The 16,257-nt window shown below is 42.5% G+C and overlaps 1 protein-coding gene, 1 long non-coding RNA gene and 1 other non-coding gene across 4 annotated transcripts in view; 2 read left to right on the top strand and 1 right to left on the bottom strand.

Annotated features, from left to right (window-relative positions):
• The first annotated feature begins 67 nt into the window (after window positions 1-67).
• Window positions 68-1,213, top strand: LOC102916358 (uncharacterized). 2 transcript variants are annotated; one of them, XR_013052352.1, is made up of 4 exons: window positions 68-248; window positions 306-543; window positions 789-832; window positions 1,039-1,213. It is a non-coding gene; the product is annotated as an uncharacterized LOC102916358 (long non-coding RNA). The 2 variants fall into 2 exon arrangements; XR_443119.4 differs by having other exon boundaries at window positions 73-543.
• Window positions 585-714, top strand: LOC121830628 (small nucleolar RNA SNORA24). The gene has a single exon (XR_006073843.1). It is a non-coding gene; the product is annotated as a small nucleolar RNA SNORA24 (small nucleolar RNA).
• Window positions 1,214-2,142: 929 nt separating the features above from the next.
• Prss12 (serine protease 12) overlaps window positions 2,143-16,257 on the bottom strand; it is a 60,576-nt gene continuing 46,461 nt past the window's right edge. The window contains exons 10-11 of the mRNA XM_006991882.3: window positions 3,999-4,279; window positions 2,143-2,680 (exon numbers count right to left, since the gene is read on the bottom strand). Of these exons, the coding sequence (XP_006991944.1) occupies window positions 2,373-2,680; window positions 3,999-4,279 (589 nt within the window). The 3' untranslated portion in view covers window positions 2,143-2,372. The remainder of the gene's footprint in view (window positions 2,681-3,998; window positions 4,280-16,257) is intronic.

Genomic DNA, 16,257 nt, shown 5'->3' with positions numbered 1-16,257 from the left:
TAGGCCACGCCTCTCGCGCGGAGGCTCTCGGGAAAGCGTCACCGGGACTATAAAAGCGCACACGCAGCGCGTGGAAGTCCCTTTCGCTACGCCTGGGACGCTTTGCTGCTTGTTTTGTGCAATCCTCACGCCGAAGGGACCGTTAGGCCCGCATTTGTGAGCGGCCAAGATGCGGGAGGCACGAGGCCGTTGCGATGCAGGCCGCTGGCCATTAGCACCGCAGGAGCATGGTGAGGGTTAGCGCCCAGGCTACGGCCGCCGCTGGCCGTCGGCACCGCAGGAGCATGGTGAGGGTTAGCGCCCAGGCTACGGCCGCCGCTGGCCGTCAGCACCGCAGGAGCATGGTGAGGGCGAGCACAGGTTACTACGGCCGCCGCTGGCCTTCAGCACCGCAGGAGCATGGTGAGGGCGAGCACAGGTTACTACGGCCGCCGCTGGCCATCAGCACTGCAGGAGCATGGTGAGAGTTAGCGCCCAAGCTATGTGAAGCCGATCCCGGGTTAGGCGGCGCCACGCCGAGGACCGCCACTGTGTGATCGGATGGTGAGTGACACCCTTGGAAGTTAACCTGCTGGGTTGTGGAACTCCATGTATCTTTGGGACCTGCCGGCTGTGGCAGTCTCCCTTCCTAGCCATGGTAGAGCATGTTCTTGTTATTGGCAAAGCTGTCACCATTTAATTGGTATCAGATTCTGACTTGAACAAGCAACATTCTAAGTTGTTAAGAGTCGGCGCGTTGCCAGGAAGTTGGACATGCTTTACTAAACTGTTGAAATGTATGTTTTTAGGTAACCTGGATTCATTGCCGCTGGGTGATGGAAGACACGTTAAGGTAAGTTTCGTCTTTTGAATGTTTTCGGAGTTCTGGGTGTTGAGAAAGCCGTTATTGCGATTAGGCGCAGTTTGTTTGCACTTGGTCTGATATTATGTAACTTAGATAATGGCCAATTGTGTAGAAAGTCGCTGAACTGATAGGGCCTCAGGACTGTGAGGGAAGTACACAGATATTCTGTAATGATTGGTTTTCTTTTCTTGCAGGTATTGTTTAAAAGCAAAATAAAAGTGGTTGAGATCTTCCGGGCACCTTACAAGGGATCTTCACACTCACTTGGAAATGAGTACTTTTAATATTAATACGTCACTATACAGTCCTGACCTTTATTTTACATAAAGTCATTCATAAGCCAAATAAAGCTTGGTTGATGGGTAATAAGGATGTGTACCGTTTTATTTCTGGAGACTGAGAGTTCTGATACAGAGCACATTTGCAGAGTTAACTGGGATAACCTTCTAGAGTCGTTGACTTAATTACATAGGCAACCAGTGTATAGTTTCCTTTACAGGAAATCTACATTGCTCCCCAAGCCCTTCTGTAAGCTAGTGCCATGTGAGAATGGAGTTTTAGAAAGACAAGGCGTTAAAATACCCCCAAAGTGAAGAGTACAGCACCATTTGGTGGGTGGGGCATGCTTTGTGACAACAGGTACCTAATGGTTATTTACAGCCATATCAGAGTGGGCGGCAACCTTACCATGTTAATGAGTTTGGGATTTGAGAAGGCTCTGACAGTACTCATGTTCAAGAGTATGATAGCATTATCTTGGGAACCATAGAGGAGGAGGGATCCATCAGCATAGGGATTCTAACTTGGAGTACAGATTCCTACCCTCCATCCCTCTTAGCCTGCTTTCCCATTTGAAATGGACCACTGTAAGATCTCCATGACTTCCCAAGTTGTCAATTAAGTTATATGGTCATGTGTGTGCCTTGTTTTAGGATGTATGCATTTTTTTATTGCATGTATAAAATGGGATGTGACTGGTTGTCTTGAGAAATCTGTAGGCTTACTGGAAAGTGCCAGTAGATGGCACTCTTCTACCATAGTCCAAACACTAGTAAAATTCAAGTGATAACCCACCTACTGTATTTTGGGGAAATGAGGATTTGGTAGTAGCCTATAGGTGGCTAAAACATGTCCTTGGGCTTGCTTGTTACTAACGTACTTGTGAGTAAATCGTTGAGTAAATGGCTTGATCTACCCCACCTTTTAAGTTTGTCCCATTCTGTCCCCTGATTTCATGATTTAACAAATGCTAAGAAGATAGTATGTTACAAGAAGGTATCAAACTTGATATGCCAGTCTTAGTGTAGGTAAGATCTGGTTTTAAGTAGTTTAGGACAAATTTATAAACTTACAAAAATTACAATAGGCAAAGATGGTAAATCTCAGCATTACACTGAAGTGCCTGTACCCCAAAACTGCTGGAGGAGGGATCTCGGGATCCAGGTGTTGTCTTCCCTGGCTTGTTGCCAAATACAGAGACTGGGTACTTCCCATCAGTTTTCTTTACTCTTCTTGAGCTTTCTATAAATTACAGTTTGGTGATGCTTTTTATCCATGGTACAAAGGCAGGGACTCTGGTATAAACACCTGGAGTGTCTTTGATTCCACAGCCGTACCCCCAGGAAGTCACCCCATATACAACCCAGGTCTCATTGGGTCTTTCGCACATAAGTGGTCCTCCGCTGTCTCCCTGGCAGCTGTCCACACGGTTGTTTTCTTGGAGGTCTCCAGCACAGAGCATTCTCCCAGTAAATAGAGCCTTGTAGCGCTCTTTACAAAACCTCTTGGGGAGTAAAGGCACAGCCGCTTGTTGTAGAGTTCTGGAGTAAGCACGCCCTGCTCAGACCAAGGAAAACCGAGTTAGAGATTTCAGCTAATGATCCATTTAACACTGACCATGTAGTCATCCTAAAACACTGCAGCACTGATTTCAAAATGGGGATACTTCTAAGTAACTAGGATGGGAGTTGTTTAACATAGGGATGTGACAGTATGTATATAAGGATGGTTAGAAATATAATGCACATAACTTCCCATATAAACAGGCGTAAGTCACACCACTGGTATTCATAGAATCTGCCTCCTGATAGGCCATTATTTGTGGAATGACTTAAATGTACAACTGCTAATGTCCTCCATGTTCTCAGTCTACTAACTGGGAGTAACTAGGCCATCCTAGAAAATGCACTGTCCTGGTCATTCAATGTATCCAAAGGAAAGCAAATAATCTCCTGTGAAAGAAATCACAGTTGGAAACAGCAGCCTTCTCAGAGGGATTGTTAGTGCTGTGAAGAAACAGGCAAGTTTAGCTTACTTCATAGTGAGGTTTGTTGGTACATGCAAAGCATATTTCCAACACCTGCGAAAAATACACTTGCTGGACACTTTTTTCAAGAGTGTGATTATCAGTGAACTTTCTTGATAGAAAGCCACCAACCTAAAGATTTCTTCATACTCATTTTTTAATTGAGCACCTGATCCTAGTGATACCTTGGTCTATTTTTAGGCCTGTGGTAGAGTATCTGCTACTTGATGTGCATGCACTAGTTTGTCTCCACAGCAATACAACCAACTGAAGCTGTTCCCTTCACCTAAGAACCCATGTTGAATACTGCTACCACTGCTTAGAGGCTGGGAGCAGAAAGGATGAGGGAGACATTTCAGTGCTTCTCTTTCTTCGACTTTAGTCTCCCTCCACTGAAGATTTGCTCTTTTCTGGCCAAATTTTAGGAAATCTTAAAAGTCAGCTTAATGGGGGTTCCCTGGCAAAGAGAACAAACACCAAAGCCTTTTACTGGGCCCACTACTTCAATCTTGTGGAGAGCTTTCGAAACTACATCGGATTCTAGATGGAATTCTTGGGCTGGGGTCTTTAAATCCCTTGGCTGTCCTCTCACTGGCCTGGGTGACTAAGAGTTGTAGAACACTTTCTACTCTGCTGGCAGGTGAGTTCTATCAGCTTGTGCTGACACTGGAATTTGAACCAACACTCTCAGGATGTAAATCTAGGCTCGTGTGTACATTTCACAGCTGGCAGACTTCAAGCATCAAACTTGAGTCCATCTAAGCTCCTACCGCTGCACATCCTAACATGTAGACACCAGACAGGAAGCTGCCCAGTTTTCCTAGATTGTTTCTTTGTTTTTTATATTACCTGTGTCTCCCCATCCTGTTATGTGACAATTGGAGGCTGTTTTCTGTGGCCTCTCTCTCCAGAGAGGTAAACAAGCTGGCAAAACATGGGTGCTTAGTCTGGCACATTGCTCTCCTGGTCCTTGTAATCTAACCAGGGCAATGTCATAGTCACTGCTGTCTGGCCGGTAGTTCCTATGAATCACAATCTGCTGAACCCCTATTTCTTCTTCAAACTCCTCAGGTACCAAAGTATGGTAATCCCCAACTCGAACTGCATAGCTCCTCGTGTTGTTACCATACCTGAAAGGAAAGAGCCAGATGTGAGGCTTTTTTTCAGATAATGAAAATCGATGATTGACAGCTAGTAATGTTAAAATATAACAAATCTTATTCCAAGTTATGTCCTTCTGCAAACCATCTTTCGACTTCTCTGCTTCCCACCCCCTGAAGCCCGGTGCTATCTATCTTCTTACTTCACTAAGTCTAGAAGACTATTTCCTGGGAAGTAGCAAATGTGGAGAGGGAGTGGAAAATAAGGAAGGACCAAGCATCAGGATGTCAATCCCTTACCAAATGGGAAAGGCTCCAATAGAAACAGCGCGGAATTGCTATCCTGATTTGCCATGTTCACTTGCTGCATGGATGCATAAACACAGCTAACCTACCTACCTGTGTCCCTGAGCTAGTGCAACCCACCTTAACCCCAGAAAGAAGCCTCAGTTACTACCGGTGTGGGTCAAGTGCAACCAAACTATATCAGCGCATACTCACTGTATTTTGTTACTTCTTTACTTGGATGCCACTTCCATAAAGCCTACTTAGACACCCTAATATTTATATTGCAACTCACCTCTCCTTGCAATCCTGCTATTCTTGGTGTACTTAATCATTGTACGTTCACTTTTCTTTTTTGCACTCTTCATTAGTCTTAAACATTATTTAGTTTACTATTTAAACTGCATTGTGAAGATAGCAGATACTCGCAAGACGATACTTCCAGGCCCAGAATATCCTAGCCAACCTGCGTGGTTACTTCCTCCTCATTGAAGATAACAACTGCTTGTTCGGTCCTGATTACTTACAGCAGAACCAGGGCTTCTGGAACTTTTATTTGTACCTGACCCCAGGTATGCAGGAATATAAAAATAAACATTTAGTGGTAGTAAGTCATAAATTTGTTTTAAACAATTCTTTGGTGTGCATATAACTTTGCCACATACTAAAGATGAAAGCAAGCTTGCATACTAATGGGGTGGATATGTTCTCATTTTTATATAAAGAATATAATCTTAAGCCGGGCGGTGGTGGCGCACGCCTTTAATCCCAGCACTTGGGAGGCAGAGCCAGGCGGATCTCTGTGAGTTCGAGGCCAGCCTGGGCTACCAAGTGAGTTCCAGGAGAGGCGCAAAGCTACACAGAGAAACCCTGTCTCGAAAAACCTAAAAAAAAAAAAAAAAAAGAATATAATCTTAGCTGATCTTAGAGCATCTTCAACACCTTTCAGAGTTGATTAGCATTTGATTTTGTATTGTTATTTTAAGACAGAATCTCACTCTGTAGCAAGGCTAGCAGGGAATTCACTATATTGAGCCCCAGACTCGCACCAATCCTCCTGCCTCAGCCTGCACCATGCTGATATTCCAGATGTGCTCCACCACGTTCAAGTTCACAATCACAGTTTTTCAAACCTTCCAGTCTTTTCTTTTTGCCTACCGAACACTAACCCTGGTTCTTAATCAACTGTCTGCATATTTCACACTGGCATCTAACTGCTGGGGAGAAAATGTTAACGTTAATTTTTCAATGCTAAAAACCTTTTTTTTTCCCTTAACAAAACATGAAATTCGCACAGTTTCCAAGACCTCCACTTGAGTTTAAAGCATTTATATTCAGTAGTTTGCTGGTAGAAATCTCCTAGAGGCTGGAATTAACTCCTGGCTGCCTTATTAAAATATGACCACCACCCCCCCATTTACTTTGTGTTAGGAGAGGTTTAAACCTTACTATCGGCCCTAAATAAGGCTCTGACCATCTTGTATAATTATGCAGCCATCAACTGCATAAATCCCTGAGGTTCCTGATCACTCTCCATTTTCAACTTGAATCTATATATCTTTAAAGTTCAGAGAGTTTTTCACTCTTATACCAAGTATGCTTTTGCAGATTCATTTCAAAATGTAAAATATATATTTTTCTATAAATTTATCTTAAAATTATCTGGACTGTTTAAAAATGCAAATAAAAAAACTACACACCAGGGCCAGTGTTGGTGGCACATACCTTTAATTCCAGCACTGGGGAGGCAGATGCAGAGTTCAAGGCCATCCTGGTCTACATAGCTAGTTCCAGGACAGCCAAGACTACATAGACCCTATCTCCAAAAAAAAAAAAAAAAAAGTAGAAAGAAAGGAAACATAGATAGATAGGTAGATAACGCACCAAAATTAACCAGACCCAAAGTCTACACATCTCAATTATTTGAATAACAATTCTGAAGCTATGGAGTTTCACGTTGGACTTTTTCAAATTGGACTTTCAGTATCAAGTACATCTTTATGTACTTATCCATCATCAAAAATAAAAATCCATAATTAAGACTAAAAGAACAATTGAGTCACACAACAGATATCCATTCATCTGTTGATGGATAACTAGATGGATTAATTCCAATTTGTTGCTGTAGGGAATGGAGCAGCAATGAACATGGGGGTGGACATATCTCGATGGTAGGGTATGAAGTTATCTGGGTATATGCCCCAGAGTGAAATAGCTGGGACATATGTTCTCTACTTGATTTTGTGAGAAATCTCCAAACTGACCTCCACAATGTCTGTATTAATCTGCACCCACACCAACAGTGGCTAAGGGTTCTTTTCTCTTTACATCCTCTCGAGCATTTGTTGTCAGGTTTGTTGATGATAGCCATTCTGACGAGAGGTGGGGGTTATCTCAACGTAGTCTTGCGTTTCCTTGATGGCTAGTGTTTGTTTGTTTTTCCTTTTTTTAAAAAACTGTTCAGTTCACAGGGCGTGGTGGCACACGCCTTTAATCCCAGCACTCGAAGGCAGAGGCAGGTGGAGCTCTGTGAGTTCAAGGCCAACCTGGTATACAAAGCAAGTTCAAGTTCCAGGGTGGCTACCCAGGACTGTTACACAGAGAAACTCTGTCTCAAGGAAACAAAAACAAAACAAACAAACAAACAACACTGCTCAGTTCATTTGCCCACTTGGTATTTAATTTCTGCAACTCCTTGTATGTTCTGGGATAATATCTGTGTGATATTAGCTCACTGTCTGAAGTATAGCTGGAAAAATTCTCTGTGAATCTGTGGGCTCAGCTGATTGTCTCCTTTATCTATGTATACTCCTGTCTTTTGATACTGGGGTTAGTCCCTGTGCTGTTGATGTGTTTAAAAAGTTCCTGTCAGGCCGGGCAGTGGTCGCGCGCGCGCGCCTTTAATCCCAGCACTCACTCGGGAGGCAGAGGCAGGCGGATCTTTGTGAGCTCGAGTCCAGCCTGGTCTACAGAGCGAGATCCAGGAAAGGCACAAAGCTACACAGAGAAAAAAACAAAACAAAAAAAAAAAAAAAAAACAATAAGTCTCTGTCAGAGGGCAACCTTGAGCCTTATTCCTTGGGTACCTCCCTCTTGTTTAACAATGTCTCATATTGGCCTGGGACTTGAGGACAGTGATCTGATGAGTCAGCTCCCGGGATCTGCCTGCAGTCTCTCCATCCTTGGTATACAAGCATGCTTTTTATGGGTTCTTGGAATTTGAACTTGGGTCCTCATGCTTATGAGGTGTGGTAGTTTCAGTGTAATTGGCCCCCATACGCTCATAGGGAATAGCACTACTGGGAGGTGTGTGTGTGTGTGTGTGTGGCTTTGTTGGAGTGGGTGTGGCCTTGTTGAAGGAAGTGTTGTGTTGTGGAGGCAAGCTTTGAGGTCTCACACATGCTCAAGCCATTTCCAGTATGTTAGTTTGCTTTCTGTTGCCTTCATGAGATGCAGAACTCAGCTACCTCTCCAGTACCATGCCTGCCTGCACACCACCATGTCCACCATAATGATAATGGACTAAAACCTCTTAAATGTAAGAATGAAATGTTTTCTTTATAAGAGCTGCTGTGACCATGGTGTCTCTTCACAGCAACAGAAACCCTGAGACACGAGGCAAGCATTTTATCTTTTATTAGACTGATCCGTCTTCCCAGCTCAAACTCCAGTTACTCTTAAAATGGACTATTAGGCTTGAGATCTGAGGGACATCTGATAAAAATCTTGACTAGTTTTCCAATCAAGTATCTGTCTACTACAGCCAGTCTTCCTCGTGGATGTTATTATGTACTTCAGGGAGGAAGCTTTGCCCTGGTATATTTCTGGATGTCAAAGATATGTGTGACTCAAGCCTTCTCCAGAAAATGTAAAGAAAAACTTTTTTCATGTATTTTATTCTTTCTGGCTTAGCTGAATTTGTGTTATATTGTTAGATGTTGTATTTAAAAAAAAATTCTAAAGCAAACATTTTAAGTTTTGGCTGACACGTCATTGGGTTGTTTGTTGAAATTCCTTCAACTGCCCACAAATGACAATTGGATGAAACTCTCAAACAAGTTTGTGCAAGAGAGGATCTAAGACCAGGCAGCTTAGGAAATGTAATATTAATAATCCCGGTTTCTCTGATATTCTGTCATTAAGATGAACAACAACAAATTACTAGAACTAAAAAGTAAAGAATTTGGTTAGGTTTTAGGGTCATATGTAGAGAAAATTTGTGTTTCTTCTCTACATGGAGTCATTTCTCAAAAATCATAGTGTCTTATATCAGCCTGCGCACATCACTACCACTAGAATCTGCTTTTTCTCTGGTGTCTCGATTAAACTCAGAAAGTCCTTTACTGAAGTTGCCTATATAAACTTTTGCCGTTGCTACAGAAGGAGTTATGTTACTGGGACCTTGCACTGTCCCTGACATATATATGCAGGAATGGCTTTGGTATGATAAGTGCTATGGGTCTCAGCAAAGACCATGTTCTTCAGAACTCTATTATACAGGAGATCGTGGAGAATGCATTTGATACACTGATTTTTAAACATAACTCTCATTACCTCTGGGATTAGTCTTTCTACTTAGAAGTATTTACAGAGTCCTTCATGCAGAGCAGTAATCTCTGCCATTTGTAGCTGCTCTGGTATTTCCAGGCAAAAAGTCAAAAAGATAAAACCAGGTAAAATGATATTCTTGTGCAAATTAAATTTGGAGTACTTACAGAAATGAGAGAGTGCTGTTTCACACGCTTAATTCTTCCAGAATTGTACTTGTTATCAACATGGGCAGTTACCGGGGATTAAAAGTCAGAAACTTTTCTCTTGGTTGTATTCCTGTGCCATTGTAGACACAAGGTCATTTCATAGTACTTGATTTGTAGTAATGATTTAGAATAAGAAATAGCAAAAGCAGATATTTTATACCACAAACTTCTTAAAAGAAAATTTTTAAAAAATTAATCTACTTCAGCTTCTACTTCAAATTGCTGGTAGTGTACCCATATCCCCAAATGTCATTGTTTAAACACTAGAAAAAAATGTGGAGGGGGGCATGATGATGTACCCCTTTAATCCCAGCACTGGGGAGGCAGAGGCAGGCGGGTTTATGAGTTTGAAACCTGTGGTCTACACAGAGAGTTCCAGACCAGACAAAAGAAGCAGCAACAACAAGTAAAAAGGGGGTGGAGAGGAGAGAGAACCTTTAAACAGTGATTCATGAGCGTCAGTTGTCCTCGTCATACTCGAATAGACCTGCATCTTGGACATGTGACAGTGTATAAGAGACCTATGAGGGGTGGGAGTTGGTTTCTAGAACTCTGTCCTTTCTCCAGTGAAGTACCCATAAAACCCATGAAGACGCTGTATCTGAAATGAGTAAGGCCGAGTAACTAAAACAACAGAATTTGGGCTCATCCTGCCTAGGCCATCTCCTCTAGACTGTTCTGATACAAAGCTGTGATGACTTTGAAAGATTAAACAAACCTCAAGAGTTTTCATCGGCCTAACAAACCACACAGCAGATACCAAGCACGCTCATTGTCCACACACCGCTGCTCTATAGTGCTGGTTCATGTCACCACTTCAAGAACAGGAGCCAAATGGGGCCAGTGTGCATATCTCTACATACACAGAGGCTCCATGCTGGATGACAGGAAAGTAGATAGGGAACATAATCACATATGAAATCCGGTCTCATCCAAGGAGGCCTTAAATTAAGCTAACCTATTTTCCTGCATCTCCAAATGAAATTCAAAAGAACTTCTCAGGTCCTGACCACTGCTCCAGCAAATTTCAGTGTTTTATGATTAAGGGAGAATTGAGCCAAAGCCCTGAATCCAGAAAATCAAAACTTGGAGTTTGTTTGAAGAACTAATAACTGGCTATATGCCTTGTACTAAACTTACCTAAATAAAAAAGAGAGTAGCTTCCTCAGACACTTCAAACAAGAAGACCACCAGATCCAGCGAAGCTTAAAGACCAAGTCAGCTGGCCATGGGACATACTGGCGAGCAGTTTCCCTCTTACTCACATTCAAAGAATCTCCCATTTCTTCTAGAGCATAGAAAATGCTGCTATCCTAATCTGTCCCTCTGGTCTTTAATTATCTGTCTTTATCTTATACTCTGCAGATAAAAGGGATTCCAAATGACAGAAGGAAAAATTAACTGTTGATCTCCATTTAGAATAACCACTGTTCTCTAAAAGCCCCGAATTCTTAACTGCACCCACCACCTGGGGACAGAGCACACACTTTAATCACGTAAGAGCACTTAGGAGTATCTACTATGCTATTTAAGCATAAAAGAGAGCTTCGTGGATGGTAAGCAATATCTAGAAGGGGCAGGCCAGAGTAGAAAAAATGATTTGTAAACAAAAGGTTCAACATCCTCCCTCCAAGATTCTAGTCTTGCTGACCGCATCCCAACTTCTATTATATCCTATGAACTTCTGACTGCTATTCCAGAGTTTCCCTTCTCCTCTCCTTTGCTACCTCCTATCTCCTTTATTACAGCATCCATATAACCGGTGTCCCTCCAGTATAAAAATATGAAATTAGGGTCCTTGCACACAACCTTCCACTTCCTACCACTGTGGGTCTTGATCATTGGTAAAAACAATTTTGATTCATTCCAGAAAAATGCATAAGAGAGACATAAGAGTTGTGGGGGGGGGTCATGCAATTTCAAACTTATAAAATACCTTTACCCATTTGTTTTCCTCCTTCAGACCTCTCCTAAATGTCCCCAATGACCCCTATTGTGAAAATGCTCTTTGAACATACTTCAAGGCCCAGAAAACTTAGGTGGTTTCCATTACCAAACAAAGGAAAGATTCACAAACCCAGAAGGCCAGGGTTTTCCTGCTTTTCTCTTCTCCATCCACTGAACAAACCACAGGCCCCATAACCTTGTTCATAATACTTGTGCTACTCTGTCATTCTCTAAATGTCTCATGCCTCCACATCACTATGCTACTAAGTAGAATACGGTAGAAAAGATCAATTTTCAATACTGATTTATCAGTGGTCTGCTTCAAACACAGCTTGCACTGCCCATTTGTCAAGCCTGGCTTCACTTGCTACCAGAACAAAATGACCTGGAGAAACAGACAAAATGATGGGTCATTGCCCTTAACAACCTGCTGACTGTCATGTGTGCTTTTGTAAGATCGTGCTTGCCTGCCTCACCTTGTGCTTTTAGGGTGTAAAATGAGAATACAAATTAGACCTCACTTCCGAGCTTTCCGGGAGCTGTCCTGGCTTTTGGCCACCGGTGACTTCTCCTCCCTTCCACTCTCACTGCTGTGGAAATACTTATTCCAAAAGATTCAGCATTGCGGTCCCACAACACTGCCTACTGCTGCCGTCTACTATGTGAGTGCAACCTCTATGCCAAAAACAAAACAAAACAAAAACAACCGTGTCCTTAAGGAGAGTTAGCCTTCTGTGGGGATGAGGGGGATAAATCCCTTAAGAGTGTGTGTGTGTGTGTGTGTGTGTGTGTGTGTGTGTGTGTGTGTGTAATAACTAAAGAAAAATAAGCCATGAATTCGAGAGTCAAGGGGTAGGATATGTATGGAGATTATATGGGAGGGCTTGGAGGGAGGGGAGAAATAACAGTTACATTTTAATTAAAAATAAATTTAAAAGCCATCTTCATCCTACATATGGTCCATTCCATCTTTGACTGTTAGTATTAATTGCCGACTTGACAGAATCTGGAATTACCTTGGAGATGGACCTCTGGGCATTCCTGGGGGGGATTATCTTGATCACATTCATAGAAGCTGAAGTCTTGCCCACTGTGGAACCATTACCCGTTTGGGATCCTGGGCTGTATGAATGGAGGGGAGCTGAGTTCCAGAAAGCATTCATCCCTCTGCTTTCTGATTGTGACTGTCATGTAATCAGCTGTTGCAGGCTCCTGCGGCCTTGAGTTTTCCACTGTGATCTGCCGCACCTTGCATGGGAGCTAAAACAAACGCACTCTCCCTCAAGTTGCTATTGCCGGAGTATCTTTTCACAGCGACAGGAAAAGAAACTAAGACACCATCTTTCAAGGAAAAAGCATGGTGCTGGTGAGATGGCTCAGTGAGTCAAGTGCTCCCTGCACAAGTGTGAGGACCTTCCTTCAAACCCTCAGCAGCCACACAATAGCTGGCCACAGGAGCACACTTGTGAGCCCAGGGATGTGGAAGCAGAGACCGGGATGGCAGCGGCCTGCTGACTGAATTGGTGAGTGCCATGTGTGGTGGGAGCCTTATCTCAAAAAGATGAGGTGGAAGGGATTGAGAGATGGCTCAGTGGTTAAGAACACCTGTTTTTCTTTCGAGGTCCTGCGTTTGGTTCCCAGCACCCCATGGCAGCTCACAACTGTCTATAACTCTAGTCCCAGAGGACCCAACATCCTCTTCTGACCTCTACAGGGACCAGGCACGTGTGGTACATATACATACATGTTGCCAATATACTCATGCACATAATAGTTCTTTTTTTTAATTTTGACTGAGGTGCAAAGCAGTTAAGAAGACACCTGACAATGACTTCTGTCCTCCACATGCATGCATGCATATGTGCACATGCCCCACATGCACATGTGTAGACACATGAACACTTCCATACACAAACACATGCACACACAGGAAAAGGAAATAAAACCTTTCCTGCTAGCATCTGTGGCTTGAAGCAACAGTCAACACCCACATGGTCCCTGCTTTCTCCTGCTTTCCCCTCCGGGTGCACCGTATCATTTACTTCATGGTGCAGCCTGAAAGACAGGGCACAGTCCTTTCTAAAGCTGATGCTGTTTTCCCAACAGTCTTTTGAGCGAAGACAAAACAGCAAGGCTTTTCGCTGCTTCATCTGGAACCTGTTCTGTCAGCAAATGAATTTGGTGAGAAACTGATTTACACACTGACACAGCAGTGGTGTTGCACACCAACCTGGGAGACACCACGTTACACACTGACACAGCAGTGGTGTTGCACACCAATCTGAGACACACCACGTTGCACACTGACACAAAGTAGGAGTGTTCCACACTATTCCCTGAGTCTTCTCCATCTGTGCTGTATTTAGACTGCTTTCTGGGGAGAAAGGTGACATTTTATTCTGCCCTCATCTGCACTGCTTATTGGCATCAACACCTTTTGCCACCACAATTCTGTCTCCAAATGCATTATTTATTAAGTATAAGTAGCTTATCATCACCAGGGTCCATTTTCAGTTCAGCAGGTAGTGTGTTGAACAGGATGAGGTGAAGCAACTGTCAGCTCCATTCTATGTTCCACTTCGTCATTCTTTTTAAATGTTCAGACCATATTCTGTCTGATTCACCAAACAAGTGGAACAGGAATGTTAGAGTACATAAGACTGAGGCCTACATGCACACCCCTGAGTATCAGCTCTAAGACCCAGCAGATGTAGGGTTGACCCCAGGATCCTTAACATATAGCAATCCAAATGAATCTAATAATGTGGTGAAAAGAATACACTTTGAAGACAATACCCTAAATTTGGTCATGAAAATATTGTCTCTTTTCCTCCTGGGTTCTGACAGCAGTGCCATACACTGTATGGAGAACAACACTGTATGGAGAGCAAGCTGTCTCATTCTCAGCTGGATCACCACCAGTGCATATATCTGGGATCCAGTAGGTACCTGTTAAGGTGGTGAATGTTTGTAATCATCATCGTCTCTGCCTCTCATATAACACAGAAATGTCTTAAGACAGCTTGTATTTAGGTGAATTTTCAGACTTATATTTCTTATAGACCCAACATAGCAAACACATGAATGTGGATTTCTGTCCTGTGAAGCACCTTAAACATGGAACCCAACTCCACAAATAATAATGAAACAGACAAGCAAGGAGACATGTGAAAATTCAGTGTGTGACATAGTTAACCTAAGTCAGTGTGTGAAAATGGAAACATTTGAGACAGAAAAGCATGGAAACCATCTGTAAAGAAGAGTATAGAACCAGGCCCCTTCCTCACACTATATGGCAGGCATAAAAGTAAACTATAGGCAAAACCCTTTCAATATTTTAAAGGAAAAACAAGACAATGCAATCATTACATGGAACTAGGGGAAATGTCTTGTTTTGTTTTGTCAAGACAGGGTCTTGCTATATAGTCTTTGCTGGCCTAGAATTCCCTATCTAGACGAGGTTGGCTTAGAACTCCAGAGATCTGCCTGACTCTGCCTTCTGAGCACTGGGATTAAAAGTGTGCACTGCCACAGCTGGGCTAGGGAAAAAAATTTTAATAATATGCACAAAACTTCTTAGAAACTAACAAGGACCATAGACAGGGCTGGGGATGTAGCTCAGAAGGTCAAGTGTCAGCAGAGAGCACACTGAGTCCTGGGCTAGATCTCCAGCACTGCATAAAACTGTGTGATGGGCACACTTATAATCCAATCACCTGAGAAGTAAAGACCAAAAAAGGTCAAGGCCATCCTTGCCTACTTAGTGAGTTTGAGGCCAGCCTTGGCTACATAAGACCCTACATTACCAAATAAAAGGAGAAATCAGGCAGCAAAGCAATTATAAACAATAAAAGAGTGTGACTCATACCAGGATGAGGTATTTGTAACACATAACAACAAAGGCTTTTATGTAAAACATGCAAAAATAAAATCTACTATAAAAAGACAATGATATATAAAACAGGCAAAAGATATTGTGGTGGTTTGAAAGAAAATAAGCTCCATAATGAGTGGCACTATTAGGAGGTATGGCTTTGTTGGAGTGGGTATGGCCTTGTTAGAGGAAGTGTGTCACTGAGGGGATGGGCTTTGAGGTCTCCTTTGCTCAAGCTTCACTCAATGTGATAAGACCACTTCCTGTTGTCTGTGAGCCAAAAGGTAAGGACTCTCAGCTCCTGCTCCAGCATCATGTCTGCCTGCATGACACCATGTCAGACTATGAAAATTGTAAGCCATCCCAATTAAATGTTTTTTCCTTTATAAGAGTTGCCACAGTCATGGTGTCTCTTCATAGCAATACAAACCCTAAGACAAATATGAATATAATTTATGATAGAAGGCATTAATATAATCAAACACCCAACAAACACTACACAGATGTCTACTGCAGCACTATTCTGTAGTACTGGAAGAATAGGGATAACTAACTACCCACTAGTAGTGGAATAAATAAATTGTGAAGTTCTACAGCAGAAGTGACAGTTCATATGTTAGTTAAGATGAATCTACACAGACAGACTATGAACACACAGTAAAGTATAAATGTACCATACAATATTGTATAAAAGAGACAAAGAATGTTTTACTTGGAAGAATTACTCAACCATATGGCACACATTGTTTTTAAACTCTTAATTAGGACAATTTTTGCAATGTATAAAATTAAAATAGTATACCACAATTCCTTATGTTCATCACCATGCTTCAGTAATTATCAACATTTGTCAAATGTTGGCATACATTTTTAAATGCCAAAATTAATGGAAAGAAATGAGCATCTACTACAGCCTGTGAATAAACAGGGAATAGGGAGGGCGAGAGGCACTTCAAGGACCACCCTGGAACTGGATACTGACCTTCTAGTGCAGCTTGCTCAGTGAGCTGGGAAGAGCTCAGAATGGACTGATAAAAGGTCCAGGACAAGAGGAAACTCCTGTTAGAATAGGACTACAGGCCATAAAAGCTGAGAATGAAAGAGATGTAGTGTAGTGGGTAGTTCCAGCTTTGACCTGGAAGTAC

This window comes from Peromyscus maniculatus, chromosome 6 (assembly GCF_049852395.1).
Source record: "Peromyscus maniculatus bairdii isolate BWxNUB_F1_BW_parent chromosome 6, HU_Pman_BW_mat_3.1, whole genome shotgun sequence".
In the NCBI taxonomy this organism is placed as follows: Eukaryota; Metazoa; Chordata; class Mammalia; order Rodentia; family Cricetidae; genus Peromyscus; species Peromyscus maniculatus.
This window is presented reverse-complemented; position numbering and strand designations above follow the sequence as displayed.